Source organism: Trichogramma pretiosum, unplaced genomic scaffold (assembly GCF_000599845.2).
Source record: "Trichogramma pretiosum strain Unisexual culture from Peru unplaced genomic scaffold, Tpre_2.0 scaffold24, whole genome shotgun sequence".
In the NCBI taxonomy this organism is placed as follows: Eukaryota; Metazoa; Arthropoda; class Insecta; order Hymenoptera; family Trichogrammatidae; genus Trichogramma; species Trichogramma pretiosum.
This window is the reverse complement of record NW_019641611.1, coordinates 1662581-1687367: the sequence shown is the minus strand read 5'-3', so window position 1 is coordinate 1687367 and position 24787 is coordinate 1662581. Positions and strand designations below refer to the sequence as shown.

At 39.8% G+C, this 24787-nt stretch overlaps 3 protein-coding genes across 6 annotated transcripts in view; 2 read left to right on the top strand and 1 right to left on the bottom strand.

Moving 5' to 3' along the window:
* Positions 1 to 4077: 4077 nt before the first annotated feature.
* Positions 4078 to 6355, top strand: LOC106648275. Its single transcript, XM_014365030.2, has 3 exons — positions 4078 to 4660; positions 5080 to 5270; positions 5751 to 6355. The coding sequence occupies exons 1-3, from the start codon at positions 4617 to 4619 to the stop codon at positions 6041 to 6043; spliced, it is 528 nt and encodes a 175-aa protein (XP_014220516.1). The 5' UTR covers positions 4078 to 4616; the 3' UTR covers positions 6044 to 6355.
* A 2669-nt stretch (positions 6356 to 9024) lies between these two features.
* LOC106648242 (proclotting enzyme-like) lies at positions 9025 to 11862 on the top strand. Its single transcript, XM_014364973.2, has 8 exons — positions 9025 to 9121; positions 9976 to 10049; positions 10132 to 10268; positions 10480 to 10577; positions 10693 to 10936; positions 11005 to 11249; positions 11335 to 11495; positions 11620 to 11862. The coding sequence occupies exons 1-8, from the start codon at positions 9046 to 9048 to the stop codon at positions 11779 to 11781; spliced, it is 1197 nt and encodes a 398-aa protein (XP_014220459.1). The 5' UTR covers positions 9025 to 9045; the 3' UTR covers positions 11782 to 11862.
* LOC106648159 (atrial natriuretic peptide receptor 1) overlaps positions 11733 to 24787 on the bottom strand; it is a 68749-nt gene continuing 55694 nt past the window's right edge. For 3 of the 4 annotated variants that reach the window (XM_023458674.1, XM_023458675.1, XM_014364842.2), the window contains 6 exons: positions 20521 to 20670; positions 19133 to 19325; positions 18094 to 18268; positions 16823 to 16921; positions 14928 to 15019; positions 11953 to 14496 (listed from right to left, as the gene is read on the bottom strand). In XM_023458674.1, the coding sequence (XP_023314442.1) occupies positions 14155 to 14496; positions 14928 to 15019; positions 16823 to 16921; positions 18094 to 18268; positions 19133 to 19325; positions 20521 to 20670 (1051 nt within the window). In that variant the 3' untranslated portion in view covers positions 11953 to 14154. Of the gene's footprint in view, positions 11821 to 11952; positions 14497 to 14927; positions 15020 to 16822; positions 16922 to 18093; positions 18269 to 19132; positions 19326 to 20520; positions 20671 to 24787 lie in introns of those variants that run through there. The other variant, XR_002763446.1, reaches the window with a different exon arrangement.

The window sequence follows — 24787 nt, the reverse complement described above, 5'->3', positions numbered from 1 at the left end:
AGAGCTCCGAAGTCGGCCAGGTTGCCGATCGTCCAGGGGCCAGACTCGCAGGCGACTCTATACGTATAAATACACGATGTACAGGAGATCGTCGTGACCCGAGGCGAGGCTATACCGGGGCGCATGTGATAAGGGGACCGTGTAGTTTTATTGGGCCCGACACGCGCGCGCGAGCAAAGAAGACCACGACGACACTCCGACTTCGGACAGTCAGTCCAGGCTTTTATCGCGCTCTAACTCGGCGCGACGCCTGCATGCATGCCGTGCAAACTCGACGATTCTCGCCAAAAATATTCCTCGCATCGACACAAAGGAGGCTGACGAGGAGCCGTTATTGATTGACCGCGTGCAGCACTCGATCGACTCGAGGCGTATCGATGCATGTATTATTATAAATTAAACGCGACGACGTCTCTATATTGTGCTCGATGCACAATAATAACGACGTAAACGATTGAATTTATCAGCCTGACGTTCGGGTTCGATCAGTGACTCGCAATTGAAACCTATACACGCCAAATGTGTACAATACTGATCGAAATGTTTGGAGCGCGCGAGTATAAGCACAAAAGACGCTCGTAATTGACGACGCCTCGAAACAAACATCGAGAGCTTTTCAATTGACCGAGACGAGGACAAAAAAACCGCATCTGTTTCCTTGACAATGTTATACATACGTGATATGTAGCGAGATGAACGAATGGGCTACAATTTTAAATATGAAAAGAGCGCGTGAAAGCGACGATTCACGACTTTTTTTAGCTCGCTTAATATACGATAAGGCTCATTGTCAACGCAACCGAATTGCCATTAGATGTAAATGTAAATGTTGTTTTAATGCCAGCGTAATTACGTCGCGCGCCCTCCGGGGCTTTCTCTGAATTTGTATTATTGGTCCAGCTAGTGTATTGAGTATTGATTCATCGAAATTACACGCGTATGTGCGATTGTGAATTTGGATTTAATGAACGTTTATGTACGAGGCAATAACGATTTTTTGATATTCGATGTGGAAACGAGAGAAAAAAAATAGAATAAAATAAAAGAGGAATTGTTTGTCGATATCCCGAGTCCTGAATCGCGCGTGAAAATTAACGAGCGTTTGATGATCGAAGCCTAATGAAGTGCCGCTGCAGGATAGTCGAGCGAAACTTTGGGGCCAAACGCAGCGAGTCGACTGTTACAAATTGCCGGAAAGCCGAGCGTTGTATCATTATTGCATAGACAGCTATATTAGAGAGACGAGCCTTGCGTGATTGATGCGCGAGGATCGATCGGACCCGAAAGATGGATGACAAAAGTCTCCATGTTTCGTGAGATTGATTTCTATTTACACAGCGACTTGGCCGCCCTTTGCCAGGGCCTTGATCATTTCATTTGTGAATTTTAAATTTTCGATATAATTCATTGGTACGCACGAGAAAATCAGCCCGCGTAAAAGAGGGGGTGTTGCAGAGGCTGCTGCACCCACGGATAAAATCAAAGAGGATGGCAGAGAAAAAGGAAGAAAAGGAAAAAGTACAACAGAAGATTTTAAAAGCGATGATAAAGTATTTGTAAGACTCAATGCAAGAGAAGAAGAAGTAGAAGAAGGAAAAGAAGAAGAAAAAGAAGAAGGAAAAGAAGAAGAAGAAGAAGAAGCAGTGAAACCAGTTTTGCAGCGTTGGCAAAGAGAGCCTGGCCCAAGAGGACAATAATACGCTTGCGTATACAATATACATGCGGCCGGCTGCATGGATGGTTGCTCTACTATTTGGGTGAAAAACCGGTGGATCGACTCGACGGCCCAGACTCTGTATATCCCCCCCACAATAGTTGCTCCAATGCATTATGCAAAACAGCCTCTAACGCATTCGTCGTCGGGCTGTCTCTATTTTTTGATTCATATACTCGCGAGCGGTGCCGAGGTGGATTTCGCTGCTCGATCTACTTTTGCCAATTGGGAGTATCGATGTGTATACAATATCTCCGCATCCGTTAGGGAAGAGAGCCTCTCGGGTAGGGCCGGGGGGCCCCGAGCAACAGAGCTCATTTCTAATAAAAACTCTCGTCTTACCTGCGCGCCCAGGGCTATACACAAACTCGTACGTGTGTATACATAGAAACGATTTGCGATGGGCGTGGGCAGATAAGGAAATACGAGCGTAGCACACGTATATAACACACGGAGAGAACTGCACGCGCACATAATGCCCTGCGCTCGCTAGAAAACTAGTTTCGCTTGGCCTTGCCCGAGGATCAGTACCTTATATACCTGCAGCTCGCGCACACGAGAGAAATACATAATAATCTTACGTATGCGCAGCGAGGTTTTCGCGCAGTTGCCAACCTATATACAATACGTCGGTCGTCGTCATCGTCGTCGTTATTAGTTACACATTTGCCGCGATAGTTGCGAGCTCGCTACACATAATCCATGTACGAGAGAGAGAGAGAGAGAATACAATCGACGAATTTTAACACCTCTCCTCGCTCGCTATATTCCACCGAGAGAGCCGTTCTCGCGTATGGCACGTATGCTGTTTGTGTTTTAGCGCTACTCGATGTATACAGCTACGTATTCGCGCGCCATTAATCACTCCGTGCGCCGAATGCTGTATACTCGCTACCTGCGTATAATATGTGCGAGGATTTATATAGGGGGAGGCTTTTTATAGCTACAACAGCTTCTTTTTATTATCGCCTGACTTTGATGAAAATTAGTAGACTTTTAATGCCCCCGCGAAAGGAATATAGCTGCCTGAAATAATTCTAAACCAGAATCTCGGGATTTTTAACGGGCCGCGCCGATCGTGGCGCAATCTTTCAAACGTTACGCGTCTATGTGCTCTGTACTACGAGTCGCTGCCGAAAACTCGTTTCTTTTATGCGTGCCTCTCTCGCGACAAGTCGACAATTCCGTGCCTCGTGCGTACTTGTTGCGTGCATGGAAAATATGACAAATCTGTGTCGTTGTCAATAATAGGGAAAATAATGCGATACGTAACAGTTGCCGAGCTCCCCTCTTGGTCGTGAGCGAGAGCTGCTGCCGACCGTATCGCGTCTCGATATTGTACTGCATACGTATATTACTGCATTGCATACGATATCCCCGCGCGCGCGACACTCCGCGAATGTGTCAGTTAGATAAATTTCGCACTGACAATCCGCGTGACCAAGAGGGAGAGAGAGAGACAGACAAGTTTGTTATTTCTGCGACGCGCGCGTGTACGTATACGTATGTGCAGCCAGCGATAAGGCAATTTCGCGCGGGTAAACACTGGAGCTTTCCAGCCAGATGATCGATTTTATACTTTTAATGCATTGTTTCGTGCGCATCGCATTTGCACCAAACATGTATTTAGCTTTTCCGATATGTGTATCCATGCCCGCGAGTCTCGGCAAATAACTCGAAATCTTCCAGCAGTCTTGTAATCAACTTTGATGTGAATTGTCCCGACCGAGCTCTTTCAGCTTCGTTCGTGCTCCAGTCACGGGCTTAATACCTTTCGACTATATAACTAGATTAAAATTACTCGTATTTCAAATGTATAACTACGTATATTGTGTTCGCAAAGCTAATTCAATTTTCCCGACGTTTCGTTGTACTCGTGCGGGGCAGACGTGCGCGCTCGGATTCAATTGCCTCGACGTTTTTGCATAGAGAAAAAAAAACTTGCTGGTAACGAAACTACGATAATAAAGTAACGTAAAAAGTTTTCAGCTACTTGTTAGGATATGTTTGTTGAGTTCAGGGTCAAGTGCGGAGCTTAAAGTCTCCTTTTGCCTCGATGCAAAAGGTATGAACGTCAAAAAAGCACAAAGTTTATAGTTATAGGATCCGAAAATACATAATAAAATCCTTGGGGAGACGTACATGTAAGGGTTCGAAACTTACTCCATGCGTTCTTAAGACTGTAAGGATACTTATAATTTACATTCGATGCACATCGTACTTATGACTCAAAGCTCGAAAGACCTCGCGGGGGGAAACTCGATCTCTTTAGCTATATACAAGCTCTAAGTCGAGAGCATACGAATAGGTAAGGTAATAAAAGTAAGCCTCGGCGATTGAGTCATCGTATTTTTGAGGCATCATCGCCGATATTTTTTTGCGCCCTGCGTGCTACGCCGTGTTACTTATCGCGCGCGATTCCATGGAAGTTCTATTGTTAAATGTTAAATTTCACAGTTTAAAAGGCCCATTGTAAAAATTTCAATTAGTTTTCTTCCGCTCCTCGTCTCGAGTACTCTTTTTCTTCTGCATTTACGACGCCGTTCGATATATATTTCATAATATAATACCGTCGACGACAGCGACTACGTCAGACACCCGCATACAACACACTTTGCGAGCTTGGCAATGCGAGACAGTATACGAGTGTTTGTATACACATGGACGTACAGGAGACTCACACACGGAAACGATACTCGATACACCTGCAGCAGCAGCAGCAATGCACAAACGTATGAGCCGCAATTGTTAGCCGCCAAGTATTTAGTTGACACGCGGACACGTAGCCAGCTAGACTTTACTGATTTGATTGGTGCAGAGAACTCGGTGACTCTTTTTTTTTCGAGATAGTTCTTTGATCCAAGTGCAGCTAAGTGAATTAAAAAGTAATAAAGCAATCGGAATGGGTTCGGTTACTTGGCTCTTCGTAGCAACCTTGCTGATGGCGTGAGTTTAATTTCTTTTTTTTATAATTCATTGGATTTCGATGATTAAATTAATCGAGTTTCTAATAGATTGAAAGTAAAACACGGGATTTAATGAAAAAAGAATAAATTTTCGAATTGTCGTACTATTACCACGCACTGCGTACATGTTGATTATGCGATTTTAATTATAAAATGTATTTTTATCAAATTTTATACTGAAAGAACATATTCTGCTTTTCGACAACACTCGATTTTTAAATTCTTGACCGGATGCAGTTTCAACAAGAGCATTAAAATAACAATTGCGACATTTCGAAATGAGTTTGTGACTCGTTGAGTGCCAGTTCAATTTAAATGAAAATGTTTTGCTCAGCCCGTGGCAAACTTCAACGAAATATATTTCATTTCATTTTAAAGTAAAAACTCTTTCTTCTTTAGCACTTACCAAAGTCAGGTGGCGTCGGTTCCATCAAGCTTGTTTGGTAGCCTTTTCGACGATGTCGATGACATGCGTACGGGCATCGAAGACGACATCAAGCGCATGAACGATAACATTCACAAAAATGTTCAAAAGCAATTGGATCAAGCTAATAAGCGAGTAGCTGAAGCTATTAAAAATGCTAAAAATGGTAAAAATATTTTATAATAAATTTATTCATTTGGAATTCTCGCATGTTCTAGCATCAAAGACGCAATAATGCGATCGTTTATTCACGCTTTATTATTTAAATTATTTTGTAGCTCCATCGCTTTTCGTAACGAAGATAAGGGAATTTGGGCGCGAGACTTTGGATTTTGACTGAATTTCAGGTCTAAATTTATGTCGATTTAGCATGCTCATTGTTTACGTCGTTTCAGAAAAACGCATTTTTACAAACATCATTTTCATGATTGAGAAAAGCGGCATGTTTGTTCAATCATAAAATATAAAAGAATCATAAAAGAGTTTGAACCATGAGTCACGTATCATAAAAAATATTCTCGGTCACAATAACAATTGAAATTTTAGCAAAATTATCGCACCGATACATGCGTTAACATAATTTTTTAAAGCTTATGCGAGAAAAACGTGTTCTAATTTTTACGTTCGGAAAATTCCGTATTCGCAGGAACGCAAACTTCATCGGGCGGCTCCTACAACTTCTTCTCGAGCAACAACAACATGTCAGTAACAAGTCGTCGCGGAGGAAGTCGAACCGTCCAGTCAGGCACGGATGCTCAGGGCCGACCTTACTACAACGAGATGGAGGACCTCGTCATCGGAAAGAAACTTTTTCATACAGAACGCAAATACAACCCGCAGACGAAGAAAATAGATCTGACCACGTACACAAAAGATTTGGAAGATCCAAACGCACAGCCCGTTTACATAGACCCGCAAAGTGTACCCCGCGACAAATAGCTTTTTGTACTTTGTTTGTTTTTTTTTCTATTCTTATGCCTTTGGCTTGCCGAAAAGGAAATTAAAAATATGCTTTAAAGTCCGTATTACCTATGACCCTAATATTCCAAAAGTGTGTTACTCTGACGAGAAAGTGTAATTTTTTACTTTGTAATAACTCGTGACATTTCACACCTCATAGAATAAACTTTGCCAAGTATTATTTCCTACCAATCTTGATTCAAATGACTCGTTCAAATATATACTACTTATTCTTTGTTCTTTAAAAAATAATGATAATAAACTGCCCATACTTGTGCAATCAAATATTTATTGAAAGTTGTCAAAAAAATTAAAAATCCCAAACGGGAAATGAGCGTTATACCCCCCGTCCACCGATAGGAGAGAGCTCAACGAAAATTCTCTCTCTTTCTCTATCTAAGCAGGCTATATTTTTGCATGATCCCTGGAAAACGATAAAGCCTTCATTTTTTCCAGTACCCTCGCACATCTACCGGCATTAAGGTTCAAGAAACTCAATAAAACGTTTTACTCTTTGCTGCTAGCTGCGCGGAAGGAGAACGCGGAATGATAAGCTTTCGTTTCTGCTGGCGCTCACTCACACATGTGTCTCCGTTATCTTGAGCTCAGCTTGTTGCCTATAAAGATTTGTGCGCAACTTCGACGACGACGACGACTCGCTGCAGTTTTTATGTGTGCCTACTTTGCCTTTGGCTGGCTGCGCGTCGCATCTCGCGCTATCTTCTACCTCGTCTATAGGTGTCGATGTAAAGCAGCAGCTTTTTAATGATGAAGCAAGTGTTGGGTGCATGGATTGAGTTATTTAGCTTTATATAATTTCAAGAAATGTAAACAAATTTTATAATTGTCAATTGTGATGTCTTGACACATTACCAAATGGTATATTCCATTTTCTCTTGCTTTCGAGTATCGTCTTTTTAAGCCGCTGCCGCCCAGTAAAGTCACATATAAATAGCTAAGTGAGCACGTTTTTCCTTATATATCGTCCGAAGTTGATATGGTCGCTTGCGGGTTAGCAATGCGACATCTACAGTCAATGAGCTAATTAAAAAATGTATAGTTGGAAAGATAGTTACTTTTAAACGCGCTTCTTTCTCAATTTTTATGAGGGTAATTATCGAAACTGAACACATACAACTCTTCAAAAAGCAATTTTTTAACTTTAACTTGCGTGCCAAGTTCACTTTTTGAGAGTCGATAACATGAAAAAACGAAATCTCATCGACATCTATGAAAATTTAATAAAATAATATGCGTAAGATTTCAGTGGACTAGAGAGAGAAAAAGAAAAAAGACTTCGAAGTACTCAGTACTCATTAACTCTAACTTTAAATGATGAAGCGATGGATTTCTTTATTTTTGTGCGTTCATTTATTACAAAAGTACGCATGTGCAGTTTATATATAATACTTTATGTATTACGCATATTACTCGTCGTCATCGTCGTCTTCGACAAAGTGCACGTGTGCATGTATTATGCGATGTAAGCTGCTGCCGCTGCGCATCGAATTACCTAAGCGTACTGCACGAGTCCCATGTGCCGCTAGGATACGTTACGCTTCTGAAGGATAATCATCATTTTTTCAAAACCCAATGAAAAATGTATTATGCTCTTAGGCGAACTGTTTTGCTAATGCTTGTTATTATCATACGCATCTAATGCTATATATTATAGTTTTCAAAAAGTAATGAGGTAAGCGTAATCGTAAAAAAGGACTCGTCGATACTAAGCTATAGCGCAAACAGAGAGCCACGTAGAGAAAGAGAAAGAAAGAGAGGAATCGAGAGTGAACTTGATAATTGCTAGGTATTGTCTTCCGAAACAATAATCAGCTCTCCCCGAGCATATATATACTTTCTCATTTACGATGGTAAGGTCTGCGAGCCTTAATTACAATCCGTTTTCGAGATTTAAAAACGCCCGTTTGTACGAGTTGCCATTTGAAAAAGGCAAATAAATTAACAGTGATTTTTGTTCATCTCTCTTCGTTTTGCTCTCTCGACCCATCACCGCATGAACAGCCTTCTTTTTTGGTACAACGTTTTTTTTACAATGTTAGAGATATTCAGTATTTGTGGCGCCAAAATCTCATTTGACTTAAATCGACCTTCAGGAGTATACTACACGCTAAATTAGACCGGTACATGATACATCGATACGCTGAGAGGAAGTTTGATTGTCGTTTATCTGGTTATCTTTCTTCGGTAGCATAGTAAACTTTTTGTTTCAAAAGGTGATACATTTACTTTTTTATAGAAAATTTTTTCGCAAATACGTTATGACGTCTTATCATAAGCTGAAATTCGACGAATAGTCGTTTATTTAAAGGACAAAAAATATATCAGTTTATGTTATGATACAATCGTGATAAAAGTTATCCTAGTAATCGTAATGTCGGGCTAGAGTCTAAAAATTTATTTTTTCCCAAGAACTCAAGATCGCAATTCAGCTAAAAACTCGTATTAGAAAAAAAAACAAGAAATAAAAAAGATTATACGCAGAAATTTTTTTCACTAAACGACAGTGCACTTTTTCCTTATTGTTTTATATTATACCAAAAATGTATCCTTAAGAGCAAAAAGTTATGTCGACGTAATAAAATCGCAAAATCCAAACACAGCTTGAAAAAGGCACGAATCTCTAGAAGACTCGAGCATATAAAAATCCATATAGAGCATAATGCAGCACACTCTGCTCCAGTGGGCATGCATAACTTATGAATAATTTATGAGCTATGCAGTCCCAGTGTATATGCTGCGTATGCAACCTATGGACGGATAAAATTGAAGCGCGCCTGCAGTGCTCGCAACTGGTCGTACCCAAATGACGACGTCGCAGAATGAGCATCAGGCTGCTGCGACGCTACCCACATACACACACATCCACACTCGATAGTCACTCTCGGCCCCGCAGTCGCTTCTTTTTCGCCTCAATGTGCCATAATACGCCGCGACGACGACACTTGGCATTAAACGGTAGGATGAGAAAGTCGTGGCTAGATCTACTGCCACTGCTGCTGCTTTTGGCCGGCGTCGTCGCTCATGTGCGAGGAATCGGTAAGTCTTTTTTTTCTCGACCTTTTCATCGTTTGATTGTTCATTCTGTTGGCGAACTTTTTTTTGACAAGTGTATAGCGTGAGCTCTTTACGTCGCGATTCCAAGTCGTTAGATCGCGATTGAAACTCGAAAGTGGTTAATCAAGTATTTCAAATTATGGCTGTAATATTTTGATTTTTTTTTCGAGCGAGAAAGTGTTTTGTCGCAAAAATAATGGTACGGTGAATGTAGAAACGCACTCATGACCAACCAGTAATTCTGGTCAAGGTTAATTTTTATTTTTTGTAAACATGAAGCTTAGGAGAAATCGAAAGTCAAAGATTATCTCAAATTTTATGCAATCATTTACTTGATGCAACAGTATGAAAACGTAGAATTTTCAAACTCAAGTTTTGAATTCGCAGCTAAACAATACGTCGAAAAAAACAGGGATAAGATCTTTTCGAATACTTTTCGTCACGTTGACCTCATTATTGTGAACAAAACTGGCTATTTTAAAGGTCGCCCACCGATCAAGATGTGCGAATCTTTCAAACTGCCGAAGGTTAACCTCTTTGGTTTTTTGAATCTTCATATTATACTGTCATTGACGTATATGCTCGGCGCCTTGGAGATGTCTCCTTTCATTAAAAACATTCGAAAAAATATATTGAGCGATCACGAATGAAAGCGAATGTAAAGCGTATGAAGCTATACGCTCTGATCCTTAAATATATTTAAAATTTATTTAGACTGGTTAAAAAATTTTATACCCAAGAAAACCCATTGATAATGATAATCAAGCGTGACGCATATCGCACAAATAAATACTCATAGTTAGATGTGTGAAATATTTTTTCTTTTTCTATGCTAGATTCAAAGAGCGAACTATGGAAACGCTACGAACGCGCGACAGAAGCGAAAACAGTACCTTCGGCACGACTGGCGGTAATTATACACCAATTTTTTTGTTTTTATTAATTTTGTCAATATTTTTTTTTTCAACGCATTTCTGGCTCGATTTTGACAGACTAGCAAAAGTTATCAGCCATGCATAGGCCCGGATAGCAAGCCTGGACATTGCAGGCACTTGTCCAGCTGCCCCGACGAGTCGTTCAAAACGAATATTCCTCGCATGTTGCAATACATGTGCGTCATCGAAAAGGAGTACGTATATCGAATTTTTCTCGCTCATATTTTTTCGTCAAGTACGAAGATCTATGAAGGAAAAAAAAATAACGAAAAAATTTAAATGAAATTCACGTATGCATGTAAGCGCCATTTGAAACTCTCCGCGTGCACAATGCGAGCAGTCGAGTGAAATTCATTTACTTTTATATTATGCACAAATACATGGCATACTTTTTCCGCGCGATAGGTTCGTTGGTGTCTGCTGCCCGGATGAGGAGACCGAAGATAGTCAGAACGACATACTTCCCGTGGGAGGATTGGCCGGATCGCTGCCTGCAATTGCGAGTAAGTCACTGGAAATAAATATCGAATGCGTTCCGAGAGTCTCGAGAGCGTTTTCTCGATCGAGTGAGTGCTTGTAAAAATTATTCAATCACGAATAATGCCCGAAATTCCACAGTCGAAGGAGACGACGCCGTTGTCCTGCCGGACGACGATCGCAACTCCACCCTGGCGAGAAACTCGCGGGCGCACCGTGGATGCGGCGTGAGTACCCACGATCAGAGCCGAGTGACCGGCGGACGACCCACGAGCTCGCGGGAGTATCCCTGGATCGCGGCTCTTCTCAAGGGCGGCGAGCAGGTTTGCGGTGGCGTGCTCATCACCGACAGACACGTACTCACGGCTGCCCATTGCGTTTTCAGGTAAGCCTAACTATGATTTTAACATTAAAACGTGCACAATTTTACAAAATCCTCCAATGTCTCTGTAGAAACAAGCCCAGAGAGCTGAAGGTTCGTCTAGGAGAGTACGATTTGCGCTTCCCCAACGAGACCCGGGCCATCGACTTCCGAGTCGTCGAGATTCGCATTCACCGCGGCTACGTGCACACGACCTACAAAGATGACATCGCCATACTAAAAATTCACAAGCCAACGATATTTAATACGTACATTTGGCCCATATGTTTACCACCGGCGGGAGCTGTGTTCGAGAACAAACGGGCTACTGTCATTGGTGCGTTATATATCTATATTGTAACTCCGATATGGGTCATTGTTACAAATAAGAAATAAAAAAAAATACATACCTTTGTGTGCAGGCTGGGGCACGACTTCGTTCGCTGGCGCCAGTAGCTATGTACTCAGGGAAGTAATGGTTCCAATTTGGCCGCAAGATGTTTGCTCTGGCAAGTTTACCCAAGAAATAACTGAGAAAAACTTGTGTGCCGGAGCTTACGAGGGTAACGGAGACGCTTGTCAGGTCAGTTCCCCCTGTTGTCACCTAATTAGAAAGAAATCAAGTCCAAACATTTATTAGAGGACATACACTTTTCATTGATTCAATAAATCGCACGATTTAAATTTCACGTTTCCAAATTGCACAGGGTGACTCCGGTGGACCGCTGATGCATCAATTGAGCAACGGGCGTTGGATCAGTGTGGGCATCGTCTCCTGGGGCATCGGTTGTGGCGAGCCCGACAAGCCAGGCATTTACACTCGTGTCAATTCTTATCTCGACTGGATCTTCGCAAATGCAGTTTTTTAAAGAGATTCTGTTTTTTCATTAGCTCGTAGCTCCGTAAATCTTTTCGAGAAAAATTTGAAATAAAAAAATTATGAAATCAAACGAATACGAAATTCTCTCAAATTATATGTCTAACGAAAAATGAAAATTCTTAGGAAGAGGAATCGAACAAAGATCGGTGATTTTGATTAAAAAAGAATTTGTTTTCGTAAAAGATGGAACTTTATTTTCATAATTTTATGCATATCATAGGCTGGCACCCATTTATTCTTTTTTAGATCTTTTTCATTCCTTACTCTTGGAAAACCTTGGAAAAAAGTCACCAAAAATTAATGAATAACCGATTTTTTCTGCATATAATTTACACTTATTCTGCATATGACGTATAATATTATACGACAACAATTGTATACACTTTAAAACTTGCATGCATTGATAAACTTTCTTATTACATTCATTATTACAATTTTATGACTTGGTATTTTATACTCGTTAAGGAATAATTCTTTAGTGCTCTTAAAATTCCACATATAATATATTTCACACGATCTTCAACATGATTAATTTTTTTATACACACTCTGTAATCTTTTTGGACCGTTCATTCTCATCTGACTTTTTGAATTAGTTTTGTATTTTGAAAATTTTTTTTTAAGCATTTCAGCTACTTACAGATTATAGATTGGAATGTAAATGATATCGCGTAATAAGACAAAAAAAATTCGTAATTCCGAAAGTTTTTTTCAAGTGAAGATCCAGCCCCCACGCACCTAATATTTAACTCAAATCGCGATTTTCCATTCTTAATAGTCGCATATATTTTGAAATACGCAAAGGTCTAAAAATACGACACACAATTGAAACTTTCATTTGAATTAGCAATGCGAGAGAAAATTTTTTTAACAAGGAAAAGTTACACAATGACAAAATGCGCGACGGAAGAGATGCACTCACTGCGTCGAGAATCAAGAAAGTGAAATAAAAATAGAAAGGCGGACGCGTTGTCGCGTGAAAAAAACGGAAGCTCTTTGATATGTGCGTCTCGTTCGAGAACTCTCGTTTATGATTGTAAAATTACTTATAAATATCGTTCACTCGTTTTTTCATGACGGGTATTTGTTTCAATTTAAAAATATTGATGAATAAAATTGACTTTGAGAACAAGTGACTGTACACAATTTAAGAGAACGACACTATCATGGATAATTCTTGCAAGAATGGCATAGATTATTATTGAACCAAAATCTTACATCATTTCAAAAATTATGTAAAGAAAAATAATGAGTAAGTATGCACTTTTCCAAACAATTTCTCCTTGTACTTTTTTTCAATTATTTTTCTAGACTTTCACTTTTTGTACTGCATACTCATTTTTCTTTAACCGTACCTTCAATAACATTAAATTATTTTATCTTCTTTATTAAAAGTTTTTACTTCTTAACATTAAATAATTTACACTAAATATCTTTGGATGAGAATATTATGCAAACGTTGATTCATCAGCTCTCTGGTCCACAATTACTCTGAATATAGAATCAAACAGCCATAAACATTATAGTCAAATACAAACAGATTTTTTCCCAAGATTTTTATCGTTAAAAGTTTAATAAGTTTTTTAACGATCGATGGAAATTAGAATAATATATTTTGAATCTGTCTACATTATTGAACTACACCACATTCTTACGAGCTAAAAGAGTTTTGAAACATTATTCGGAGCTTGCGAGATGCACTCTCCGATGATTATTCTTAATATTTTAGTAAATCGATAGGAAAACAGCAGGTGAATAAAAATGTTTATTTAAAATACGAGACGATCACAATTGTACACTCGACATTAAAATACACCTACGTAATTGACTAATTTACCAAACGATGATGAATAAGAAAAAAATACTGACGAATAAGGTGTTTGTTCATTTTATATACGTATAGATTCATAATTATTCAATTTTTTTGGCATTCAGAAAATGAGAAGAGGCAAAAAACATAATTGTTTTTTTTTCGTACATTGGAATTACTACTGCAATTGCCTTTGCAGCGCAGTAGACTGAATAGAAACTTACTTTTTAACTGCAAATATTTCATGTAAATATGTACAGACGACTTTGTGGAGTAACCAACCATACTCCACGAAGTACACTAAATCAATCTTTGTACAAAAGAGATTGAAAAGCTTTGAGAATAATATTGTACGATGAGAGATTTGAAACATCAATTTATCAACTCTAGGCAATGATTATTTCGGTACAAAAATGCTTCTACCATACATATAATAATTAAGCTAAAGGAAAAACAGTTTACCTATAATATCGGCACCACACGATAGTCGCGCAAACACAGCATGCACTCGTCGTCGTCTTAAATGCATAATAATCATCATTCGTTAAACAGTTCATGGAACGGAAGCCACGGACAGCAGTAGTGGCGCACTCGCTCCACCATCGGAACTGTGATTCGGCATGCTCTCGCCGGCCGTAACTTGCTGCTGCTGCTGCTGTGGCTGCTGTTGTTGATTGTTCGTGTTGCGATGCGACGGCGACAGAGCCGGAGGTGCACCGTTACGATGCTGATCCGCGTAGAGAGTGTGCCTAGGGGTCGATATCGCAGGTACCTGCGCGCTGCGCAAGACCTGCTGCTGCGACGCCGTCGTCGTAGTCGTCGACGTATTGTTATTATCCATTTCTGGCGCGACTTTTTCGCCGTTTAGCCAATAAGTTATCATCGTGCCTTTGCCCTGAGGATCAGCAGCAAAGTAAATCATATGTGTGTAATATTTGTCGATTCGCGAATTCGCCTTAAGGTGAATTTTGCTTCTAAGAAGCATGACACGTGCTGATTCTAGGGAAAAAGTCAAACTCGTAAACTGCGGAGGGGGAGCTCTTATGTGGCAGCACGCAATAAACGCTTGACAAGAATAATCTGACGCAGAATTGTTCTACTCTCCGTGTTTTGAGATTAGAAAAAAAAAATTGTCGAGCTAAAAATTAAATTATTATCCGCATTAAAAGCAGATTACGTCAAGCTGAAATCCCACTGTAATCTCCAAAAATAAATATATAAAATCATAATTTTTTACTTTTCATGAAAGCGGGGGTGATAAATGGTTGGCAACTACATGAACAAACATAATTGTGAAAATATTAAGAATGGTCATTTTATATTTACCTTTAATGCGACTTCTCCTCTGCAGATTAAATCGAAAGTTCCAAAAGTATCGAGTATTTCCTTTGTTTTCGGACTTACATGTATTTTTAAAGCTGTTAACAATGAAAATGCAGATTGCTTAGCAAATGTTCATTTCCAACAAAACAACAATTTTTAAATTTCGTATTGCTTGCGTATCATTTCTATTTATCAATATATTTTTTAATATATATTTTTTCATACATATCGATTGAGAAACGAAACAATTTTATGTAAAATGAAAGATTGAAACGCAATGAAAAGTTATGGATTCAGCTAAAGCGAACTTTATCTGAAAAATGAACTTTGAATTCTTAGCACCGAAATCAAAAAGAAAAGCTTTAGTTTTTTCAAAATAAAACAAAAACTGAAAAAAGTTGTTATTAGAATGAATTGGCAATTTTTTATTGCTGCTCAAATTCATCAATTTTGTCTGACCAGAATAATCGATCAAAAGAAGATGAATTTCAATTTCTATCATTCTCATGAAAATTTGATTCTTGGCCCTGGCGAGCGCAACGTGACGTGTAACTTCATTATTTTCGAGCAATCAATAAATTTGCAGTGAAATAATAATCCAATGTTATCTATCAAACTTTTATGCCCTACTGCAAATGATGCATTTGCCACGGAGCTGTAGTAAAAGATTGATACAATATTCTCTGAAAAAATAAGTGCTTCGTCGGGAAATTTTTCTCGTCCAAAAGCAAAAAGGTGACTCGCTTTCAATCGTTCTTGTATTTTTAAGCTTAAAACGGATTCATTTAGGATTTTTGAAAAAAGTATTCAATCAAATGGGACGTTAAAAAAGAGGGCACAACACTATGAAACGAGCTCGCTCTCTGGCAAGAACAAGAAAAATTGCAATTTCGTACACGTTATTTAGTCAAGTTTTCTCGGAAAGTTTTTTTAGAAAATAAAGTCTTTCCAGCGTCGCGCGCTCGAGTACCTTTTAATTGTTTTCCCTTAAGCTGTGTCTCAACCTCTTGAGTAAGTGTGTATACGAAGACGGTATAAATGAAATTTAAAAATAATCTTTACCCGACTATATTTCGACTACATACATTTTTCATGTAAATGGGATGTTACAAAATTCAATTGAAAAAAGCCAAATTGAAAAATAACAAAATTGCCACACTCGTGTAGTGCAGTGCTTCCTTCTCTCTTTTTTCACCGCATTGTATGAAGTATAACATCGATGAAAGAGCCTGAAATCTGAATATGTCTTTTTTACCCCACGTCGCTCGACCTACTTTATTCTCTTTGCCGAGCTATAGTAATGATCGCAATCTGTGCGAAGGGATAATTTGCGATATAAAAGAGCTCGCGACAAAAAAGTGAGAGATAATTTTACGACGAGAATCTACATGTTCACTGCTACTATACACGCCGAACCCAAGTAGTCAATTCATCGAATCGAACAGGGAAAAATTCAAGATGATTCAATGATGAATAAATGAGAAATTTATCTGAGCGGGATGCAAAAATAATTTTAAAAAATGAACATTTATCGCATTTAGAGTCTAGAGCTAAAAAAAAATTTCTTTTAATTGAAGTGCAATGCAGAATGTATAAATGTATGCGAAAACAATGGCAAAGAAATATTAATGTTGTAGAGCGCGTTTGTTATGCCTTCTTTGTTTTTAAACATGCAAGCATATAATTACATTTGGATTGCTGTAAGTTAATTTCATAAATGCACGTTTATGTCCCATAATATAAATAGTAAAACATTACTTTCACACTTCAAACTGAACGAAAAAGAGTCTATTTTCTAAAAGTATTCTAGTCACAAGCTGCATTGGAAGTGGTTATTTGTTAACGTGTTCATAGATAGCATAGCAGTCGAGTAGTTGTAAATGAAATAGTTCGCTCACCCTCTCCGTTGCTCTCCATCCTCGAGGCCGTGTTTACCGTGTCACCGAACAGGCAGTACCTTGGCATTTTTAGGCCTACGACGCCTGCTACACAGGGACCTGTAACAACAATAGACCAACTCATTGCAATAGCTGTTATGTCAGAGAAACTAAGATAGGGATCAATGCCGTTTGTTTGCTCAGCGACAGTGTTTGCCTTATAAAAGAGTAGAATTAACTTGGGGATACTCGATGCAAATTAAATTTCATTCAAGGTATGATATTAAAATGTTTAAGAGTTTAAATAAGCTTACTGTCCTCGTAATGAAATTTTTTTTTATTCGTACTGAAATGCGCACGCAAGTGGGTTAGTTATTTTTCAGCTCGATGTAGATGCGTAATTTCAGATTAAAAAATAAACATAAAAATAATACAAAATAAACTGTTCTATGCTAAAAAAAATTTACGTACGTCAAAAGAAATGACGTACGAGGTAAAAAAAATAATGATTACATCACAAAAAACAAGTCAACATTTTAAAAACTGGTTCTTCGTAGATTATGCGAGCATTATAATAAATTTAAAGCAAATTCGACGATATTAATGATGCATTAATTATACAGTTATGCTTGACTACAGTCGACTCGGGATTTTTTTTAAAACCTAACTCCCTCGCATTGTTTATTTTCATTTATGCTACAAGGTTGGGGTAAAAACTTTTTCCTCCTTCAAAATTCAACTAGTTAATAAGCATCCACAACAAGCTTTCACGATTCTCTTTAATATTACGTGGAGAGTGCTGATGATGTAATATAAGTTTGAGCTCGAAGGAAAAATTCTCATTAGACCGCGTAGTCTAGCGCTATGGCTACTCCAAAGGCATCGGCCACAGGAGTGTTAATCAGATGAAAAATTGAATTAAACTTTTTTTCTAGCCGTAACAATGCGTAAGAAATATAATCAGCGGATGCGCAGCGCTAATTCGTCCAGAATCAAAAAATTACTAAATTTTCTTAATTAAAAAGAGTTGTGAAAAAGACTTTGTTACTTGTGGATGGGTATGAAGCAATTGAACGTTAAAGTACATGCCAAAAACTTTGTAACGCAGGGAGTCGTCAGAGACAGCAATAATTAGAAACTAATTAAGTTGATTTCACGAAGAGTTTCGAAGACCTATATACATGCCCAAGAGACGTTTGCCGCACTCTTTTATGAACGAGTATAAGTGACTTGAACTGGCGCGGCTCAGCTGGATAATTGGAAAAAGTCCAACGAGCGAGAGGAGAACTCACCGCTATGCATGCCAATTCGCAGTTTCAGCTGCTCGCTAGGCCTGTGGCGAATTTTGAAAGTCATGACTGTGTCACGGAGAGCAAGGCTCATCCGCGCAATCTCTCGTGCGTGGTTCATGCCGTTCCTCACTGGCAGGCCCGAGACGACCATATAAGCGTCTCCGATCGTCTCCACCTGTTAATCAGACACATTACAAATGCATGACATTTATTCTCATTTTTCGGTATATTTTTAAAAATTATATTTTAACTTTAAATTCAAAATACGATGTAAAATGATAATTTATATTGCAGCAATTAAAGCAGAAGCAGAAATAGATTTAGAAAAGTAATTCGAAGGATAGATACAGCGAGAGTGAGACTACACAAAACATTATTATAATGTTCTCACTATCGGAAACGCGATAGGAATAACTCGAGCGCATTAACAGCTTCCCATCAAACGATACGAGCGCAGGACCGACGCGCGAATTCTCCAGCCTCGCAGACAGTTCTGTAACGATGATGCTACTCCGTTTTCGCACGCTCGCGGAGCTCAGGATTCCATTATACGAGCGTTCCTCGACTTTTATTCGACGAAAACTAGGCTATATCCATTGATCATGTTTATGTAACGCAAAGCCGAAGAACGAGATATCCTGGCGGAATAGGAAATGTAATTTTTCTAAAAAGCAGCAAAAATTCGTAAAGCATTCGGTCATAGATGCGGCGTCGTCGAATTTTAGCGGCTGGACACGCGCGAGGAGACGTGACGACGAAATTCTCGAGTGCTTTGCGACCCTCTCCCCTTCCTCGCGTCGTTTCGTGTTCGCAGAAGAAGCTTTTATTTCTCGACCTCGTTTTCAATTGTGGCCCATTGTCTGACGAGTTCTTTCCTAGCTGTTTCGTAATATCACGCGCTGTAATTATTTCTTTCTTTCCTTCGTTTTTTTTCACATACGAACTTTTCTTTCAACTCTAGTTCGAAATATCGTCAATCGGAAGGCATCGAACAAAGTCAAAGGAAAAATTCAATCGAGACGTTGTAACGACTGCTTACCTTATAAACGTCGAAATTTTCAATAATCGAATCGAAGCACGTGTAGAGGTCGTTGAGAAGATCGACGACTTGAAGTGGCGTACTTTCGGCCGAGAGGCTCGTAAAACCGACGATGTCGCTGAAATAAATTGTTACCTGGTCGTAGGTCTCGGCGATCACGCTCTTGCCGAGTATTAGCTGAGACGCGACGGATCTAAAACGAGAAAACGTAAAAAAATTTCATTTTTATTCTTTACCCTTCGGGCCAGCAGCTAAAGTATTATACGAGTTTAAACAAAAATAAGAAGAAAGAGCGAGGAAAAATTCTGAGTTTTCACGAACACGAGCTAGTACGTTAATTAAACTTTTCGTGTTTAACGTCTCTCTCTGTGTAGACACCGCGTTCGTTTTATTCGTCAATGATACCGCGCCTTGAAGTTTCAAAAAGAAGCTTTTCCACTTGAAATTTATTTAACTGAGAAAGCCAAGCATCAGAGGTATAATTACACAATTTCTTAATTTCCGAGGTGTCGTGAAAAGCTCTTTAAAAAATTGCGAATCTGACCGCACACTTGCCTCGCCACTGACTCTTGGAATTATTTGAACAAAAAAGCAGCAGCTATCATTTCGATCTTTCGAACCTCAACAAGTATAAATTAACAACGAAGCTATGTTTAATTACACATAATAACGCCATACGCGCGATACGCAATCTGGTAGAATTTGCCCGCGCGCACGAAAGAAAAGGACGCGAGGGAGCAGCGACTGGCTGGTATGCGCTAGTTTAAATTTGCAACAGCATCGCGAGCGCGACGTGCACTCGTGAAAATGCAAATTTTGCACGCTCGTTAAGGATGCAGCGCGCGATATAATTGCTCGCTCGAGCTCGGGCTGCTTTTGTTACGAATATATACAGCCTGGACGGCATCAGCTGCGAGCGTTTATACGATGGCCCTTACACGCGCATATATATTTCATATGGAGTGCCTCGCGGTGGCAAAGGTCAAACTTTCCGCGTACGAAGGGATGTTTGCGCGAGACTTTATAATGATATATAACACACACACACACACACACACACACATACACAGTGGACCGTGTCCTTGATTAATGACCCACTGCTGGGAAAGTTCGCGAGCGAGTTGCATTCGGAATCAAAAGTGTCTGCCGGCAGTTGCGTTTACGAGCTTTGCGCGTCTCAAAGATCGGTATATCGAGACTTCGTACACAGCGCGTTATTTTTATTTCATTTGAAATAAACGAGGCGCTATGATTTCCTTAGGGGTGCTGCTGCTGCTGTTGCAGCAGTTCGTCCGATCATTTGTCACCCCTTCCCTTGCTGCGCTATGTGCTACCCAAAGAAAAGCTCGGATCTTTATAGCCCTGGAAGGAAAAGAGAGTAAACTTACTTTGGCAGCAACTGGTAGAGAAGTTCCTCGCATTTGCGCTTCTCCTCGAGATAGTCGGCGGTCCTTTCGGCCACGAGATTCTCCAAATTATCCGCGTAGTGCTCCATACGCGACAGTAGATTGTCCAAGAGATTGTTAATTCGGCTGTCTCTGCAAGAAAAAAAGCAAAGAAGGCAAATAAAATTCTGCTATTGAGCATCGTGCGCCGTTCATACTTGATTAAATTTTATGCCGCCTGATAAACGATTTTGCCTTGCGCGATTTCGCTGGCTTGCACGCGGCATAATATTTTATCGTCTCGCATTATCGGCGCGTTTACACCCACCTGCCCCATTTTTCAGTTATAATCACCTTTGGATCGTTCGAACGCGTGCTTGACAATGTGAATTTTACCTACTGCTGCATTCGCCTTTATTTATTTATGTAAGCAATGCGTCTCGCGCGCAAAATAGAAATTACATTCGATCTACTAGCCCCAGAAGTGCCCGAGGCGTCAAGTATATAGTGATATACCTTCTGTTCGCGTTTCAGCCCGTTTCTACGCGTGTCTTGGACAAGGACACAGATCAGCTATTGTGCATGTATTATTATACGTTTGGCTCGGGTTGGCTACACACTTACCTAACGCGCAAAGCACACACAAGAGTGCGTTTACTTTCCATTCCCACTAATGAGACGATTTACATGATCCAAAAGCTCCTCTCTTTCGCACTATATTATATAGCTCTGCTCGAGAAAAAGTTACGTGTGCACATTGTTATATGCGCCACACAGCGAAGCCGAATAAGTATATTATATTATACCCGCGCAAAGTTTTCCATGAATTATACGTAAAAAGTAAAAAGACGATGTAGTAGTTGTTCGGATTGTTATTATATTTTGAAGGAAAAGTATTTATTCTCTCGCTCTTTCTCTCTTGCGAGCGTAGCCTTGGGAAATGGTATATATAGGATGCAATTCTTCAGGGTATCTTTCCTTCCTATACGTATTTATATATTTATAATATAAAACGAAACAACAACTCTCGAGTAATTGGGTGTGTTGAGGGAATATATTTCGCGAAACAAAACTCATTTTCAAGGTATTCAAGCCTCGAGATTCTTAATGCTTTGAACGTAATCTCGTTGAAAATTACTCAACATTGAACGACGGATAATCATAATAAAAGATTGAAAATTCCAACGAGTCTATCGATTTTCTATCGCATTTACAACGCGTTTATCTCGATTTTCATCTTATACGCGATTGATAGAAAAATAAAAAGGATCAACGAAACATGATCGTGGTTTTGAGGGTTGGAAAAGTTACCTCTCGCTTCCGACGTATAACAAGCCAATTGTTATAACTTCTCATAACAAGCATTCATGTACGTCCAATTTCCTTTCATTGTGCGCTGTTGCTCTGCAAAGTTACACCGTCTGATGCATCGACATGATTAGTAACTTGTTACAGTAGTGAGTCGTTTTCTGTTTTTTTTTTTTTTTTTAATGAAAATTTTCGCGCTTTTTTCAAATAAGGCGAAGAAAAAAGCATATGTTCAGTGTACAGTCATTTGTATATTTCACGAGCGGCTTGTATATCTCGAGTGGATGACCGACAACTTGATTGATGCGGTGTATTTCTTTTGAGGTCACTTTTATACCTTGATCCTATCGCGACTATGCTTGATATATGACAAGAATGGTTCGCGTTGTCGAGGAGGCAAAAAAATAAATAAAAAAATAAAAATGATGCACCATCACATCTGCTCTCATGAGAATGCTTAAAAATGCATAATCCGTTGTTCTTCCTCAAATATGATTAATGCGTGCAAATAAACTTTCGGGCGCGTAGGAAGAGATAGAAGAGAGAGAGGGAGAAATGAGAGATAAAAAGACGGTAAAATTCAGGTCAGATATATCGGATTATCCATTATTGCTAGATACAAGTATTATATAGCAAGGGCCGATACGCCGTCACTGCAGGATAGTCAAGAGGTCAATTTTATTTCCCCTCTATTACAAAACTCCTGACAAGCTTTGATTTATATTCATTTCTACTATCGACAAAAAAAATTATATTCCCTGATCGAGTCCTGCGAACGAAATGCAAATTAGAGAGAGAGAGAGAGAGCGAAAGAGACGCTATTTCGATCTGTACGCTGTAATATTTTCTCATTGTATCAGGGCAATGCTGCAAGTCAATTAAAAAAATCTCGCTTGCGACAGCAGTATCGAGGCGTTTAAAAGGAAAAAAGGGGGGAAATGTTGTTAAAAGTCTCTATTATTTGGAGTACTACAGTCGCTTCTTCTTGGCGGCGCGAGTGTATACAACACGTACAGCGGCAGCATCAGTAGTATTGCAATATAGGTCGCGAATGGCTGCAGTCTCGGGCCACTGCACTCTTTTCTTTTCTCTCTCTCTCTCTCTCCTTTTTTCACTAGATTTGGCACTAAGAGTACGAGAGAACTACACGATCATTGGAATTACTCAAGCCTTGATACTTGTACGATAGTCGTTCAGTTCCGAAAATGCATTTTTTTCCTCTCCTCAAGTTGAACGACACACTATGCGACGAAAGATCGAGTTTCGTGTCATAGTTCGCGCCACTAAACGAACGTATTTTCACGAAGAAATATATACGCGTATAAGCTCGCAGCAATGATACATAAGCACGTACACGCGTGACTCTTAATTAGAGCAGATGCAACGGCTATATGCCGTACTCGAGCTCCGCAGCACGATGTCGCTCATTTATAATATTATACACGTGCGTGCGCGTAATCCCTCTTTTGAGCGAATCCGGAGGATCTCGCGCGCCATGTAGTGCACTCGATTCTCTCGTACGTATATATACGCGTAAAATCGATATACAGCAGATGACGATGCCGTGAAACGACTGCGAGACTCCCATGTATGTATGGACGACGGAAAAGATACGCGCACTGTTTTATCTATACGCAGCAGTAATTATTATTCATCACAAAAGAAATCGTAAACACAAAAGCGCTATACGTAATAATAAAAAGAGCGACGAGTCGCGGCCTCGCCTTTCTCCGATATCGGACTCGTGCGTTATCATGTGCTAATTCATCGCAGCTCATTGTTTGGATTATATGCAAAAAACGCAGAAGATAAAAAAACAACCACGGAAAGTGCAAGCACGGTGAATACAATTTTTATTGCCTGTGCGATCCTGCTGAATTTGAAAGCTCGCGAGCATAAAATTTCCTACCCGTGAAATGATCGTAAAAAAACACAAGAAAATATAAAATGTTTTTTTTTTGGTTTGGTTTACGAACGTGCGCAGGGATACCTTCTAAAATTTATATCCACTCGGTGACGAGAAAAAGAACATGGAAATATTTTCGTGTTCTGGGTACTGGCGGTCTTTCATATGGTAATGAAAGCGCTATTCGAAAGTGAAACATTTATGGTCAGCGTGGCAAGCTTTTTCTCTGGTTAAATGATAGTTTAACCGTTGGTGTAAAATTTAAAGTGCCCGCATATGCTGAAATTCAAAAGTGATACAACGAAGATCTCTACTAGGTTCCTCGTAAACGTACACAAATCTATATAGCGAAAACATTTTACGAGCAAAATTTTTTGGTAACTTTTTGGAAAATAACATCACAGCTATCCCGTGCACAATGAAATTTAGAGAATTCAAAGGGCCAGCCACGCTAAGATAATCGTGGAAAGCATTCGAAGCGAGACGTGCTCTCGCGAGCGGCATGACGAGAGATGGAAAAACGAGGTTACAAGCCGGCAAGTGGAGCAAGAGACGTGTGCAGCTTGCTATACGGTGAGCTGCGAAGGGAGAGTCGCTCGCACACACATGCACGCGGTCAAAGCCTCGGGCTTGGAAAAGACGCTGCTACTGCTGCTGCTGCCATAGAGCGCGCAGCGACGCTAATGGCTCGTATACACTATACTGCATAGCTGCAAAGGCACACACACGAATGTGCACTGCACGGGTTTATATGTAATGCACTGGAATTGGAGCTCGTGCGTGAGCATGTGCATTCGTTTACGAGAGAGAGAGAAAGACTCCGACCGCTCGGAATGCCTCCAGAGCTGTAAACAAACTTTTTCCGCGCGGAAGCTCGCTCCTTTGTGCGTGCGTCTGCTCCTCGGTGCGCACACGGTTTTATCTTGGCGGCGAGCGGCAGCGCTGCGTTTATAAAAACAATTCGTGACTAACTTTCCAACTTGTTTATACGTAATTTAGCTAAATATTCAAAAGCTTCTCGCGCGCGCCACAGAGATAAGATTTAGCTGCAAAGTT